The sequence below is a fragment of the Ammodytes marinus genome (genome assembly GCF_949987685.1).
Source record: "Ammodytes marinus genome assembly, chromosome: 10".
NCBI classification, from domain to species: Eukaryota; Metazoa; Chordata; class Actinopteri; order Uranoscopiformes; family Ammodytidae; genus Ammodytes; species Ammodytes marinus.
Window position 1 is genome coordinate 17,818,864 of NC_137214.1, and position 15,396 is coordinate 17,834,259.

Consider the following 15,396-nt stretch of genomic DNA (forward strand, 5'->3'; position numbering starts at 1 on the left):
ACAACCAGTGTGTTGGGACATGACTAATGAGTTTGGTTTACAAGGGTTTGTCAGTTTCCTGTTTTAATAGGCAGTTGCAACTCTGTGTTACCCAATATGGCCCTCTGGGGAACATTCCCCTCGGCTCTTGGCTAGGACAGATGCTCAGGGTCACCAGCAAGGTGGTAGAAGGAGCCTCACGTTGGGGAATACAGAAATGTTTCCCGAACCAAGACTGAAGCCTTCAGTTTACAGCCGTGGCTGTATGAAAGGGCTGCCATCTGTGGCATAACCACATGAATATTTGTGGGTTTCAACACTTTGCTTCTGTCTGGAAAGAGATTTTAGTCTTTTTTAAGAGGGTTACCGCAAAGCCTATGTTTGGTGAATACATGGGTGGCATTTTCTGTGAGTGAAACCGAGATAAGATTGTGCAAAAAAACACAGAAAAACACACAGTTGCAGTCAAACGCAGCGCTGCACACATGGTACACACAGAGGGGGTCTTGCATGAGGAAATGAGAGTCAAAACCAAACAGGGTTGGGGTCTGGGTCTGGCGGATTGTTTTCTTAAGTGCAAAGGTGCAAACGTCCAAAAATTTGCCAATGTGAGGAAAACGTCTTACCATCTCAACACAACGTCTCTGCTCCCTTCCCCCCAAAGTCAATTCCTGCCACAGCCCTTCCGCTTAATGTGTTAACCTTAAACTTTTTTATTTCACCAGAGAAAGTTGAATTCCTGGCCATTTTCCATCTAAGGCGGAACTAAACACTGCTCCCACAGGACATGAGGAATGTGGCACAGGGACACTCGAGTCACAGTAATCTCAAATGTTGCAACAGGAACAAAAACAATTACTGCAAAGATGTTTAGCTACAGTGGGCACCGAATATGGATGCCATATACTGTGTGACTGAGTGTTTTGGAGGTAGAAATAACGTGAACCTGAACATTTGTGACTGACTGTAAATTATAAAGTAGGCGGCTTAGACAGTATTAGTGGAGGCAGATAAGGGGTTGTGTTTACGAACTCTTTCCTCTTTGCTAAAGGGAATGATGTACCCTGTGGCCAAAATAAAAATGTACTATGTACTTCTTGTCCTCAATACCTTCAATGAAGTGAGTAGTTTTCCTTAAGAGCTGAACAGCGTGCACTTTCCTTTCATTGAATTCTGGCTCTGACCTGTCCTAAGCATTACGTACGTTTAACTCCCCTCAACAAACAGCTCACAGCACTAGGGAGCGTGTCCCAGAGCAAACACTTATTTTTCCTCAGCCAGCCAGCCAGCCAGACACAGAATAAGTCAACCCAAATGCATTTGTGCCCAGTTTTCCGTACCACGAGTGAAATCTGGGTGGTTTGGTGCACCTGGTAAACCAGAAAAATCTTAATGTGATCGACTAAATTCCCCTGGTCCAATGTGTGGCAAAATGTACACCATTAACCCTGGCAATGGGGATCGTCTTTCAGTGAAAAAAAAAAAAGTAAATAGAGTGGAGATTTTACAGAGCAACTTGGTCAAACGGCGGACATGTAAAAATACTTCCAGCGAGCATTTGCTTCTGCAGCAGAGCACTCTCACATCTGGGCACAGTGGGCACAAAGGGCTGATTCAGTCAGGCCACAGTGGTAGGTACAGTCACAAACCGAGGTACTTTACTTTTCATATCTATCTTTCAGGACTATGTGCCTGTATTCCAGGTTGATCCGCTTGTAGGGTTTAGCCAAGTCTAAGAGTTATAATACCTGGGCTGAATTAAGATAACTTGACTGAAACTGGTGGAAAGGTCAGTCATCCACCTTTTTGATAACATCTGCAAGGCTAAAACCTCCAGGGGGGCCAGATCCATGGGAGCTGCCTCCTTGTGTACACATGCATGTTATTTATTTCATGTCAGTGCAGTGTGCTCATACATCATCTGGCATTCTGCGACAGATGCTTTTGCGAGATATGTGTGACAGAGAAGCATTCAGCTTGTCAGTAGTTTATCTTGCTGGGTGAAGAATGAGGCACACGACTGACTGGAGAACCTGTTTCAGGCTGGCACACAATTTATCATAAACACAGATGACTTTCACCAGCGACTTTCTGTTTGGTTTGAGTCCACAAGCAGGTATATGTCATGATGCACACAAATATTAACTGGAGTATGTGGGTACAAACAGTCTTTAATGTAAATGATTCAGCTCACTGGCCCCCAATTCAGAAGGTGAAAACTATCTGGGAATCCTCGTTCAGAGCCACAAGACATTAAACAAAGTATAGAAAATATATATTATATTGTCATCATTAGTTTCGAGACTAAATCGTTTAACAGAAAGCCTGCATTAGCTGCTGGGAAATGTGAAAGTAGTAGGCATTTAGGAGATGTCTTTTGATTATGCAATTGAGTTCCAATGGGAAATGGAGGATCCAGTGTTTTTGTAGGTTTATCCATACTAGGGACCCCAAACATGGTCCACGCAAAAGCGCCAACACAGAAACTTTGGGCTAAGTAAGATTGATTTCACCATTGTTGTGTTCTGGAGTGTGTCACCAAAAAATGTGAACGCAACGCAAGCGTGAGGGGTCTGAATGTTGCAGCTAGGGGCACTTTAGTATGAAACAAGCAGAGAAACCTGACCCCCTCTGTTTGGGTTCACTAGTGTGGTCACGGAAACGCTCTGATTAGCTCTGTAATAGGCCCATGAGGACTGACGATTGCAACCTCCATCTCCAGAGCGCACGTTGATTATGTTCACCAGGGTTGTGCGCATTTTTGCAAGCTGGGTCAGGAGTTCTCATATGCGCTCATATACTTGCGTATAGGCATTAGAGTCAGAATATCTCTGCCTCTGCAGCTTCAAGCCTGTAAAAAATATAGGTCAACTGCATGATCTTATTGGCGCTCATCTGTCGGACCCAGCTGCATTACCAGCATCTGTCTGCTAGTGTAACAGCAATTAACTTCTTGTATCAAACTTTATATGTTTTCTGTGTGTGGTGTGTAAGTGTGCATTGAGATTGCACTTTAAGTGAAGGATGCAGATGATGTCAGGATATTAAAATAAAATTTCCCTTGGCAGGTTTTACCATTGTTTTTATTATTACAAATAATCTTAGCGATGAAACACACTTGACCATGTGTACAGTACATGATACACACCAGAGCAGCCGCCAAGTAAAACGCCAATTTACGTACTGTCCCTGAATCTTACCAATATTAATAGCGGTCTCCTGTTTGTCCCCCGTCAGGATCCAAATCTTGATGTCCGCCTTCATCAGAGTCTCAATGGTCTCGGGCACCTTATCCTGGAGCTTGTCCTCTATCGCCGTGGCCCCCAGCAGCTGCAGGTTCTATACACAAAATGAAGGAATAGTTAAAAAAAAATGTCTTTAAAGAAAAGTCTGTACATGGCATTATTGAAAGAGGAAGGCCTTTAAAACATCATGTGTCAGTGAAACATGTGTGTCGGGATTATGTCACTCACTCACTTGTGTTTTTCCCCTCATCAGCTGCTCTCGTTTATCACAGAGAAAAACCCACCACGGGCTAAAAGGGGTTTCGGGTATGTTCCTGTGCCCCAGTGTGTGTGTGTGTGTGTGTGTGTGTGTGTGAATCTGCAGACACAATCTGTCCCACACAAGCACACTGCCCAAATATAATACTGTGAGTGTTTTTTACCCAGGAAACATGGTGGTTCTTTGGGGACGGGTTGTGGGCTTGTATGGGGGCCATCACAGGGCCAAACATTTGACAAGACCCAGGGGTAGAGGGGGAGACAGGAGCCAGCAGCAGAGGAAAGGCAGAGGAAGTTCTTTAAGTTGTGACCTGAGCCCTGCTGCTGCTGGGGCATCTGTTACTCTGTCCGCTCTAATCATTTGGAACCACACCGCACAGAAAAGTGGAAGGAGAACTGACGACATCTGATCAGTCCCTCATTCGCCTTTTTGATGTGAATTGTCCTATTGTTCCTGTGTTTGTTCTTGTGTTTTTTCTTAAAAGACCCTTTGTGGAGTATGACACAAGAACCACTTGGATCAGGATTTCAACCCCCAAGCCAGGGTGGGACTGGGACCACAACACCAGCCACTAGCCAAATGCCGGTAAAGTGGCCGTCATGCATTTATGTTTTTCTGCTCCTTAGGTGGCGGTTAGTTGAGATAAAAAAAATTCAAATTTCAACTAACTGCAGCAGTTTACAGTGATTTGGTCAAAGGATGATAAGGAAATATGATTTCACAAACTATTACCTAAAGCACAGTACTGCAAAAGTAATGGAAATCATCAATAATTATTAAGAAAAATAATCCATTTAAGCATTTAGTATTGAATAAGCCTAAAAGGGAATGCAGTGACATAGAAATGACCTTTTCAAAGTGTATTGTTAGCTAGTTCAAATCAAGTCTAAATAATACGTAATTTATCACATCTCCTTACACGGTAAGTTATCAAACTTGAGCATTTTGTTTGAGAGAGATTATAAAGGAGAAACTTCAGATGACCTGTGTCTTTAAATTTTTAACTGCAACTCTTGTGCCCCCATGTGGCTTTACTGCGTTGCACTTCTAAGCATGGGTGGCCCCGAGAAGCAATGAACCCCAAACTCTGGCAGCAACAGTGCCACACTCTGCCCATTAAGCAAAGCACATTACATTTTTCCTCTCTGAGAGCTTTTATGTTTATCTCATGATTGATTGCCTCCATTTGTTTTGGGCAGCCAGGAGCAGCCAAGGAGAACATGCCAAGTGCTTGATTTACGACTGTGGCTTCCTGTGTTTGGCTAGCGCTTCTACACATGCACACCTCACAGGAAACCAAGTCTACCTGCCGAGGAAGCCTTGAATCTCTCACACACACAAACATACAATTTTGATTCCCCCCCCCCCCCACACACATTTCCAGGTGTGCGCCCAGTGTGTGCCCAGTCGGAATGCCACAAACTCTATTAAAAAATGCTTTGTAAGAAACCTCTGCATTCGGTTAATGCAGAATGTAACCAGATAAACGCTACCAACTTTCAAAGCTTAATCCATTCCACAAACCGACTAGTTCAGGTAGTCCATCAGGAACTTTCACCACACAACCGCCTCAGTTTTTCACTAAACAAACCTTCTCTATCAGTTCGTAGCTCTCCTCCAGTTTGAGGGCTCTGTTCTGCAGGGAGGTGGAGGCCCTGTGGTAGATCTCTAGCCACTGCTGATAGGACGACTCACTGATGTCCGCAACCGCAAAGCACAGAGTGCGCAGCCCTGGAGGAAAAAAAAAACAGTGTCACAACAAATGGGTCAAATGTCAAGACTTCTTAACGTTTTCCATTTATAAAGCAAGTGTAGTGTAACTGTTGGGGACCTTCACTGCTTGGTTACATGAATAACAGTACACGAGAAGCAATAACTTAAGCTTTTTTTATACATTTCTGACTAGTGTTTATATCCTGAGCTTGTGAAAGGACGTTTCGCTGCTACGTAAAACACAAATCAGCATTAATAGTAGCCGACTACGGTGTGCTATACTGTGGTATTATCTGTTAGTAGATCCATACCATCTTGTGTATGTTTATTCTGTTACTATTACATTACAACCTAAGGTATATGCAGGCCTCTCCAAATGGCAGTGACACAAGTACTTCACAATCTGTCCTGAATGCTATATTTAGCCCACATCAAATATTCCCAATGACATCATTTTGCTGGTGTCACACAAGGGGGCAGTATGAACACAGAACAAAGAGGGGAGTTTCTGATGCATTTTCTTTCAGCTCCACTGCCTTACTTTAATACCACTTCACCAGACTCATATGATGATTATTCATCAAATGATAAAACAATTAATATAAAAAAAGCTTATTTTGCTGCAACTGATGATCTAGTGGTGATAATGACCAGACTGAAATGAGGGGAGCATCCTAAAAAAAGGTTTTATTTTCAGCAGACAGGGGGCGGTGTTTGTTAACTCACCCTCAGTGGCAAACTGTTCCAGGTGCTTCAGTGTGATCTCTTTGTACCTAGAGCTGTCTGCCAGGCGGTCATAGACCACTGTGTCCTGAAGGGAAACAAACACTAATTGGTTATTGACACGCAGAGGAGAAGGAGGAAAAAAGAATAATTTCCTAGACTTGAGATGTCGGGCAAATAGGTGTTCTTATGTCGGAAACTGCATTTTCTGTTGCATTGTCCTGTGTCTACCAGGATTTGTCCAATTGCTCTCACATTTTAGTGGAATTATATGTTACAAGGGAATTCATTAAGACACAACTAGTGTATCTGGATCCTGTAAAATTAATCTGGAAGTGTTCTAATAACACAGACAAGCATTATGCTATACTCATCCGCATTTAAGTTTATCATAAAAATAAAATGAAACATTGCTCTATATTTATCAAGACAAACCCAAGATAATTAAGAAAGTACTTTAACCTACCTACAAAGTAATACAACGTGAATGAAAAAAACTATAAAGATTGAAATGATTGTGTAAAAATTTTAATTTTATGCTTTATGCTAACTAAGCACATGGTAATCCCTTTTAACTACTCAATTTTAGTTGATGCTCATGGCAGAATATAGGGGCTCCTTCGATATGATGTCACTTCCCGTGCGCACTTGATTGTGGGTCGGAATCGCCCAAATAGCATGCTGATAATAACACTAAAAATCTTGACCGGATGTAGTTGGCAACCGGGTATTTTTAAGCATGCTAATGGGACATCATGAAGCTTTTTTCAACCATGCTAAATAGCAGAAAGTATGGGTATTGGAACGCAGGCTAAATGTTCATACGACCTTTACTTTGTAGAGATACCATGTGTGAAATACGGTGATCTCGCCCCTGTGCTGCTGCTCATTGTAAAGGTTTCCTGACAAGAGCGAGAGGCAATAAAGAGAGGAGAGAGAGCGCCTGTGTGTTTGTGTGGCGATGATGGTGATGGGCTGTCATGCGTTGCCATGGAGAGAGACGGACACTCACAGCTCCTTTGCAGTAGAGTCGGATCTTCCCAGATGGGGTGCGCATGATGACTGACATCCTCTTCCTATAGCTGTGAGAGAGAGAGATAGGTGAGAGAGAAGGTGGCATAAGGAGAGAAGGCAAGTGAGAGACATCACATTACCAAGTGTAACAGCCACTACAGTATATTATAAAGTACTGTTTTAACTAGAATATGACTGCAGGATTTAGAAAAACAAAGAAGTGGGTGACAAGATATTACACACAGGTCACACAAATAATTAATAATAAAAAATAATGAAAGGCAAAATAAAGAGGAAGAACTCTGATATAATGCAATTATTTTAAGATTCGTTAAGCCAATACATCTTTATGTATGTCATTGGCCTGTGCAGACAAAAACATTCCGTACACAGATGTTGCACAGAATATAGTAACTAATCAAAATAATAATGCAGTAATCAAAATAGCTGACCTTGTAAATTCCAGCACATGAAGTAGTTCGTACTTCTCCTCCTTTCCGGGCTAAATCCAAAGAGACAGTCAAGTTAACATAATCCAAAAAGGACACATCTCAACCTCAGTATGCTTCTGAGACAACTTATCTTAAGTAGCACAAGCCAACCCTGCCACCCTACTCAAATCAGCCTTAATTGCACTTTAAATGTGTTTATCAGTCGCCTGCACTGAGTCGATACAGGGAGAATAACAAGCTTGAATTCAATTAACTTCCTTAATTGCAGAGACCGCTAGGTACAAGACTGAGTGATGAGATATATGCTGAGAGCTTTAGAAGGTCTAATAAAGATTAAGGAAATGGACAAACGTCTTGAGACGGCATGCTCTCAGCAGAAGAAAAGAAAGAAAGAGAAGGAAATGGTTCTGGCCTTTCTGCCTCAGCCTCTTTTGAAGACCCAAGCACAATAATTGGGATTGGGCAAATAAGCATAAGAAAGATAATCACTCTTCCACTGCAGGGTAAAATGAATGGCCAATAGTTAAATAAGTAACATCAGATTTTTTTTTGTCTTTTACGTCTGCAACTACATGGGAAACGCAGAGATATTCCAACATTATTTGTTTAATCATTAACGACAAAGAAAATTGTATTACGTTTATTTTCCTTCATTTAGCCGATACCCATGTCGTTATTATCACTCATATATCAGTGTGAAACAGCTCTACGGTATAGTAAGTCAGTCTTTTATTCCTTTTATTGGATTGTTCGAGACCATCATGATACTCATATTGGAGATTAAGTGGATCCATCCATCAGTGTAATAGCTTGCATGCCTTTCATTAAACTTGTCTTGTTACAACTTACCAATTGCACAATGACGCTGTCTGGAGTTCTACCGGAAAACACAAAGCCAAGGCTCCGTGCTGCTCTCACCAGAGCGCTTTCATCTTGTAAGCAAAAACAGAAACACAAGATGTTACAGATGAACACACAAAAAAAAACAGTGTTGGCAGACACAGTGTTGTCTCAAGATAGAACCTAAAGTTTGAACCTGACATTCATGATAAGAACCATGTTTATGATTGGTACATAACACTAGTTCATTTCAACACATTTTCACAGTGATGGCAGTGGCTGAGAGCTGTGGACCAGGTAGTGTGAAGCTGCAGCTTGCACGAGGATGCTGCAGGGCGAGAAAAAAAGCTCTCTGCTTGTTTTTTACAGTTCACTTCACTACCCTTCTCTTTGCAGCCAATCCCCGCTCTGCTTCAAGCCCCAGAGCACCACAAGACTATAATTGTTCTAAGCAATCAGGCAAAAAAAGAAGTCATCTCTCCTATGAAAAGCAAAGTGTAAGATGAAAAGAATCAGCATGTTTTTTGTACAGTTATGATACAATCTTTTTAAGCCAATCAATGCATTCAGTAAAAGCCCAGACAATAATAATAATAATTTCTGATTTAGTTGAAGCATGTGTCTATTTACTGAAAGGAATGTAAATCACAGAGGAAATAATAGAAGCACAACTTCAGTGTTTTCAATTCTTGCCATGAACACTTTTTCTTTGTTTACATTTGGATCACATAATTGTGCCTTTAAGCATAGTGACATTTCCAGAGTTCATTAGGTGGGTAGGATTTTGGGGGAAGGGGGGGGGGGGTTTACATTGTGCTGTTAGGGGCAACCACTGTGTCTAAGTGGTAAAGCCAATGTGCAAATGTTGTAAAATGCAGCCAATCTTGGAAACATATTAACCCAACAACAGTCGATTATCAGTAGGTAATTTCACTTTCTCATTGGCGATGTTGATTTTGTGGCGTTAAGAAGATGCATTTTTAAGGGCATGTGTTCCTGGTTGGCAAGTCTGTCATCGCTGCAGCGAATATGATAGACTTAGGAATCAAATTGAAAATCAAATAATTAGACATAAACCATGCATTCTGTAAACAGGATATTTGAATTTTCTAATGATTCATGGCTCTGTCCTGTACAGAAGATTAAATAAATGTCTTGTCTATGAAATATTGCTACCTTGAGGCTGTAGTGATGTGTTCCATGTGCTTAGACACAAAGATCACTAGATTGAAAATGTAAAAGCTCAACACAAACAAAACAAAAATCAAGGACACTGCCTCATTGAAGGAAAGCACCTGGCATCCGGCAGTATCAGCACAGCACCAGCATATTAGGACATTTTCTGGAAGTCTGATAAGTCTAGATTTTTTTCTTCTTCTAAATCATAGCATGATCATTAAGCTCACACCAAGTCATTGTGTGCATCCGTCGATCGGCAGTCTTGATTGATGTGCTTAACATCTGTACAATATACTTGGAAATCGACAAATACACACGTGTTCAGAAAATGCAGGACCCACACTTAAATGTGCAGATTTGCAAAGTTACATGCCCTTTTGATGATGAGTGTTTGGACACTAAACATGTAATTCTGATTAGCTGCTACATTTCAAAATAACTAACCTTGATAATAAACAATGTAAGAATCATAAGGACTTCTTTTTTTCTTTCTTTTGAGCCCCAGACACTAGACTAGACTGTCTGGGTGATTATAACGTTCCCAAATGACAGTGGGTCCGGTGCACACACACACATCATACACTGATACTGCAGGGCAGCATACTGTATACCCAGAGGCTGTGTTGATGAAAATGTGATGTACCTGGAGATGCAGCCTGGTAGATTATTTTTCCATCTGTGCACTCGGGCACCGCAGTGTGACAGATGGCCATCATGGTCATGAACTCCAGGATGATGGCAGCTGTAGGCTACAGGAAGAGGAAAGGGCATTTTGACTTCAAATGTTCTTTAAGAAAGCATGTCACAACAAAACAACCAGAAGGAGCAATAGAGAATGTACTGTTTGACAGATTCAAACATTAAGAATTGTTTGGAAGTACTGTTAAGTTAAATACAGTTTTGTCTTGCTCACAAACTACTATACTGTATGCATTGGGTATTGCAGAGAAGCAAACCACAAATGCTTCAAAATGTAGCTGTGTGATCTTTGACCATTACACAAGCCATCATCGACATCGACCAGACTGGGAAGGCACATTGAGTTGTTTGCTGTGGTTTGTATCCCCACTGATAACCTTTTAGAAAATAACAATTTCTAATTGTTCACCACAAATCAATATTTCATATTAGCAGCCAAGAGAACAAAGAGCAAAACAAATTGAGACGACTGAATATTTCCCTGTTAAAAGCAGCAAAAAATTAATTATAGTCCCAGAAATTACAGTCCCACAAATGGAAAAATTAAATTGGTCCTAATAGTTATTATTAACTCAAAATATTATTATTCAGAACCACCCTCAAGTTTGTCAGTCTCAGCCAGATTAGGCGGCACTAGAGACAGCTGGTAACATTCCACAGAACTGCTGACAGACATTGACTCCGGCACGTGCGTGCAATATAAACTTTTTTCAGTTAATGAAAAAAAAGCCTAATCTATATACTGAGGGTATTTTACATTAATGAGGGGAAACATATGACTAACTAGCCAAGGGGTAGGGTCGGACAGGCATCTGCTGAGCCTCCTGTCTTAGGCAGCCGGACCACCAGCTTCCAGCCAGTCAGGCAAAGATATCAGCTACCTCCAAGGCTACACCATGACTGAGTCATACAGCGAACAGTAATCAGGCTGCTAAAGGTTGTTAAAAATGAGATCAGTAGCACTATAAGCTCAAGTTACTAGTTCACCCACAGTACTAGCAACCAATGATAAATGCATCGGTGAAAGATAAAAAAACAAACAGATTCTACAGTACACACACACACACACACACACACACACACACACACACACACACACACACACACACACACACACACACACACACACACACACACACACACACACACACACACACACACACACACACACACACACACACACACACACACACACACACACACACACACACACACAATAGTATCATATCTGTTCCTTCTGTTGACCATGGAAACTCTGATGAGAGATTTCTAACGGGGAACAAAGGACTAAACGACTGGAGGTGGGAGGACGAATGAAAGGGGCTCTTGTAAATGAAAGTACACAATCTATTATAAACCAGGTGGCTGTGAGAGCCCGCTCTGCCTCCTAGCAGAATGCTAAGCTGGTCAGGGGTTGACAGGTATCCTCTGAAGGACATAATGGTGTTTTGTTTGTTTGTTTGTTTGTTTGTTTGTTTGTTTGTTTGTTTGTGTGTGTGTGTGTGTGTGCTAATTTTTTATTTTATGAGGAGCCAGTTCTGTTTAAGACCCTTTGAGTCAAACATTTCTTTAAAGTGACACATTTTGTTGGGTTGTTCACCTCTACGAGAAAATGAAGCCACTCCTTGCTCAATGTTCATATTAAACAGACAGAAGGAAGATGGGCATGTGCTCTCGGCAAGAAAACAATAAAAAAAAAATCCAAAAATGTCAAACTATTGTATTATGTCAATGAGGGCCTTCACAAGCATAGAAGTAAAAGTGTGTGTGTGTACAATCTAGGGTGGTAGACTAGTAACTTATAAGATGTGACAGCTAATACTGTGCTGCCAGCCATCACCCCCAGTGACTCCTGGGTACTCCATGTCACTGCAACAGTGACTGACACTCATCACTTCAGACATGGCCAGTGTGGTAAAAGTTGAAGGGTCAAGAGAAAATTAAGTAGAGAGCCCAGGCGAGCGAGCGAACAAACAAACAAACACCCACAAAGCCTTCTGAAGCTCTGCGGGCACATGTCCAGTGACTCAAGAGAACATGAAAAGCACCACAGGGGATGTTTATTTTTGTCAGCACTGTTAATTCCCCTCTCCTCTAGTCTGACATCCCCCCCCTCAACACTGTACCAACACCACTCCTTACAATCAGCCTGCAGAGACACAAAAGTGTTATTAATGATATAAAGATTAGTAATGTTTGTGTAAGAAGCTCCCTGATGGCCGTAAGAGCCAAGTACAGTGAGATCATAAGGTGTTAATTGAAGTTCATTGTTTCATTTAGCATGTGTCATACATGTGAGAATTCATTAGACTTTGTGTCTTGAAGGTTGGAGATAATAATACCACCCTTATGCCTGTGCTTTAAATATGACACTACAGCTAGCGGCTACTAGCACAAACTCAGGGATCAGGGGGAAACAACCAGCCTGGCACACCTACCGGCACTTCTGTTTAATATACCTAAACAAAATGAAACGATTCATATCATCACTGTTAGAATACCAGGCAAGAAACAGAGACCCCAGTAAGTCACAGCACCCTAGAAATAGTGAGGATATGAAACCCTCATTTTCTTTTACAAATGAATCAACCTAACATGACATATTAATAATTGAGCCTTAAAGGTGTTGTAAGGTGGTTTGTGTGATGTTTGGACAGAGCTAGGCTTACTGTTTTCAGTAGAAATTCTAAATCTAAGCTAACCATCTGCTGGCTCTATCTATACACTACGCCGGATATAAGAATGTTAATGTAATCTTCTCCTCTAACTCTTGGCCTGAAACAGCAAATAAGTGTATTTCCTAAAATATTTCTTTATTTGCATTGCTGTTAATACAGTTTGTCTGGATTTAATTGAAAAACTTTCAAATACATGACGACATCATGACAGGAGCCTTCTCATAAAAAAAGATGACTTATCTTATTTATAAAAAAATAAAAACACATGAGAAGAAAAGGCTATGACTCACTAAAGTGATACAACATTAAGACATTCAGCTTCAACAAAGCATTAGTACAACTACAGCATATTACATTAATCATAAGCAGATTTATTAGCAGAGATTTAAAAACGCTGGTTTCTACACAGCGGTTGGTTGTGCACTATAATTACCAGTGGATGCCGGGCTATCAATATGAAACTAATGTCGATCCTAGACAAACTCAATGTGTGGAGAGACTGTGCTGTCATAACAAAGCAAATATCACAGTGGGATTACTTCTTTCTCTGGGCGGTGCTGCTCTATGTAATAAGATGTGACATTCTGCCTCCTCTGTGCTGTCCTGCAGCTGAGTGACTCAAGCAGCCAATCAATCACAGTTTTAAACCATTCCATTACAGCAGGTGGCCTTTACTGCTCCCTCTAGATCTCTGTGACGGAAAACGAATGCATGTTCCAGTCCATATTAACAGACAAAGTTGCCAAAAATTAGAATTTTATTTTATGCCATTTTTGGGAGGTCTTCATATTCATAAGTTCACACTAATGTTATCGCTGTACAGCAGTACAATTACGCACAGGGAATCAGCAAATACACATGTCTTCATCCTGTCAAAATAAGCTAATTGGGTGAGCTGCCTGTCCGTGTTTACCACGCCTGTAAATAAACAGTAATCTACCCTACAGCAGGATTTCAATCAAGGTGATATTAAAAGACCATTTTCCAGCCTTTTCTACCATTTCCAGGTCCACGGCAAGGAGACATTACAGAAGCTAACACAATCCTTCTTAATTTTGTCCTAAATAGCAGCAGTCACTACGGGCAGGTTGCAAGGAAAACTGGCATTACTTACGTGATTATTTTGGAGGTTTTCCAGTAAACTGGGGTCAGTAAATCCAGCCTCTTCTGATGACTGTGTGCTGTGGCTGAAAAAAAAAAGAGATAAGTCAGAAATACAGAACTCGCTGAAATACTTGATAGCACTACTTTACAGCCATGGTGACAGGAGACTTAACTGTTAGAAAACTAATTATTTATTTGCATAATGTTAAGAGCATATTCTGACAACAAATATGCTTATGAAAATAAAAAAGTACACGAAAAAAAGTGTTTTTAAGTGCCAACAGCAAAAAAGGTAGCCTTTTGACCTGTTAATGATTCCACATCTTACTTTAAACAAATCCCCTCTAATCAATTGCCTAACACTGTGCAGACTGGCAGGAGTGTTTTGAATGTGGTTTTAATATCTTACCACAACCTTAAGATAACACTATAGGGCTTCAATGAGTGATTATAACCTCCACCAATTAGTCCGCCACATATGTTTTCATAGCTATGTGACAAATTCAAACAAAAACCCTAACATATACAGTTTGCCATCACATATTAACAATAATTAAACTCACATTTGAGATGATCCAACAAGTTTATGTTCATTGGTTAGCTTGAAAAGTGCAAAAAAAAATTCTGCTGACAAACTAATCAGTTAATTACCTAATAATTTCAGCTGAAGTTAATACTAATGTGCACTGACACTGGCCCCACAAAACCAATCTGAAACTTGAGTTAACACAGCAAGTTCTGCGTGGCAACAGAATAGACATTTGTTGAAAAATAAATATCAGCCGCAATGCAGAGAGAATGCAAATGCAGGTCCACTGGGCTTTAGTAATGTGATGTACAGTCTGAATGTTTGGGATTCTGTCCGTTCAGGCAGCAGCGGATCATCCTATGTGAGAGCAAAGGCCTGCAATGGGACAATATCATTTCACAATGCACTAAGAATCCGCACCCATCACATCCTTTTGTTTATTAATTTCCCCTTCATAAATGATATTCACTTCAGAGTCATTTCCATAAATAATAAATGGCTTTATCAAACAATGCAAGAGAAATTGCCTACAAGGACACAGCAGGCAGGCTGGATGTCTGGTAGCTTAAAAGAGATCATATTACTCATACAGTAATCAAAGCCAGGCCATTACAAATTACGGGGAATACAATTAGCCTTTTATAGTTGTACCAGAAATGCTTTCTGTTACTGGCAAGATGCTAAATAATTTGCATTCCATTGGGATATAGCAAAAGAAAAATATATTTAATTGACAACAAGAAGTAATGCCGAACTGACAAAAAAACAAGATTTTGGATTGCAGAAAAGACATTTTCTTTGATAAAAAAGAAAAGGATGGTTTATCCTTCTAACAGTGACTTGGTGCAGTGTTTTTGTATGTAGCTACCAGCTGCTTCCTGGCTGTCCTGTTGGGATCGATGAATAATTCCGTGATAAATGGAGTTCAATAGATCAGGTAGACACCTGCTTTTTCCATGGCACCAGGGCTTGATAGAAATGT

The 15,396-nt window shown here is 40.7% G+C and overlaps 1 protein-coding gene across 2 annotated transcripts in view; it reads right to left on the reverse strand.

Annotated features, from left to right (window-relative positions):
* The window catches only part of atp8a1 (ATPase phospholipid transporting 8A1), a 103,600-nt gene that overhangs the window by 40,763 nt on the left and 47,441 nt on the right, over window positions 1–15,396 (reverse strand). For both annotated transcript variants that reach the window (XM_080035558.1, XM_080035557.1), the window contains 8 exons: window positions 13,896–13,968; window positions 10,048–10,153; window positions 8,235–8,317; window positions 7,386–7,435; window positions 6,932–7,001; window positions 5,923–6,007; window positions 5,075–5,214; window positions 3,180–3,318 (listed from right to left, as the gene is read on the reverse strand). In XM_080035558.1, the coding sequence (XP_079891684.1) occupies window positions 3,180–3,318; window positions 5,075–5,214; window positions 5,923–6,007; window positions 6,932–7,001; window positions 7,386–7,435; window positions 8,235–8,317; window positions 10,048–10,153; window positions 13,896–13,968 (746 nt within the window). The remainder of the gene's footprint in view (window positions 1–3,179; window positions 3,319–5,074; window positions 5,215–5,922; window positions 6,008–6,931; window positions 7,002–7,385; window positions 7,436–8,234; window positions 8,318–10,047; window positions 10,154–13,895; window positions 13,969–15,396) is intronic.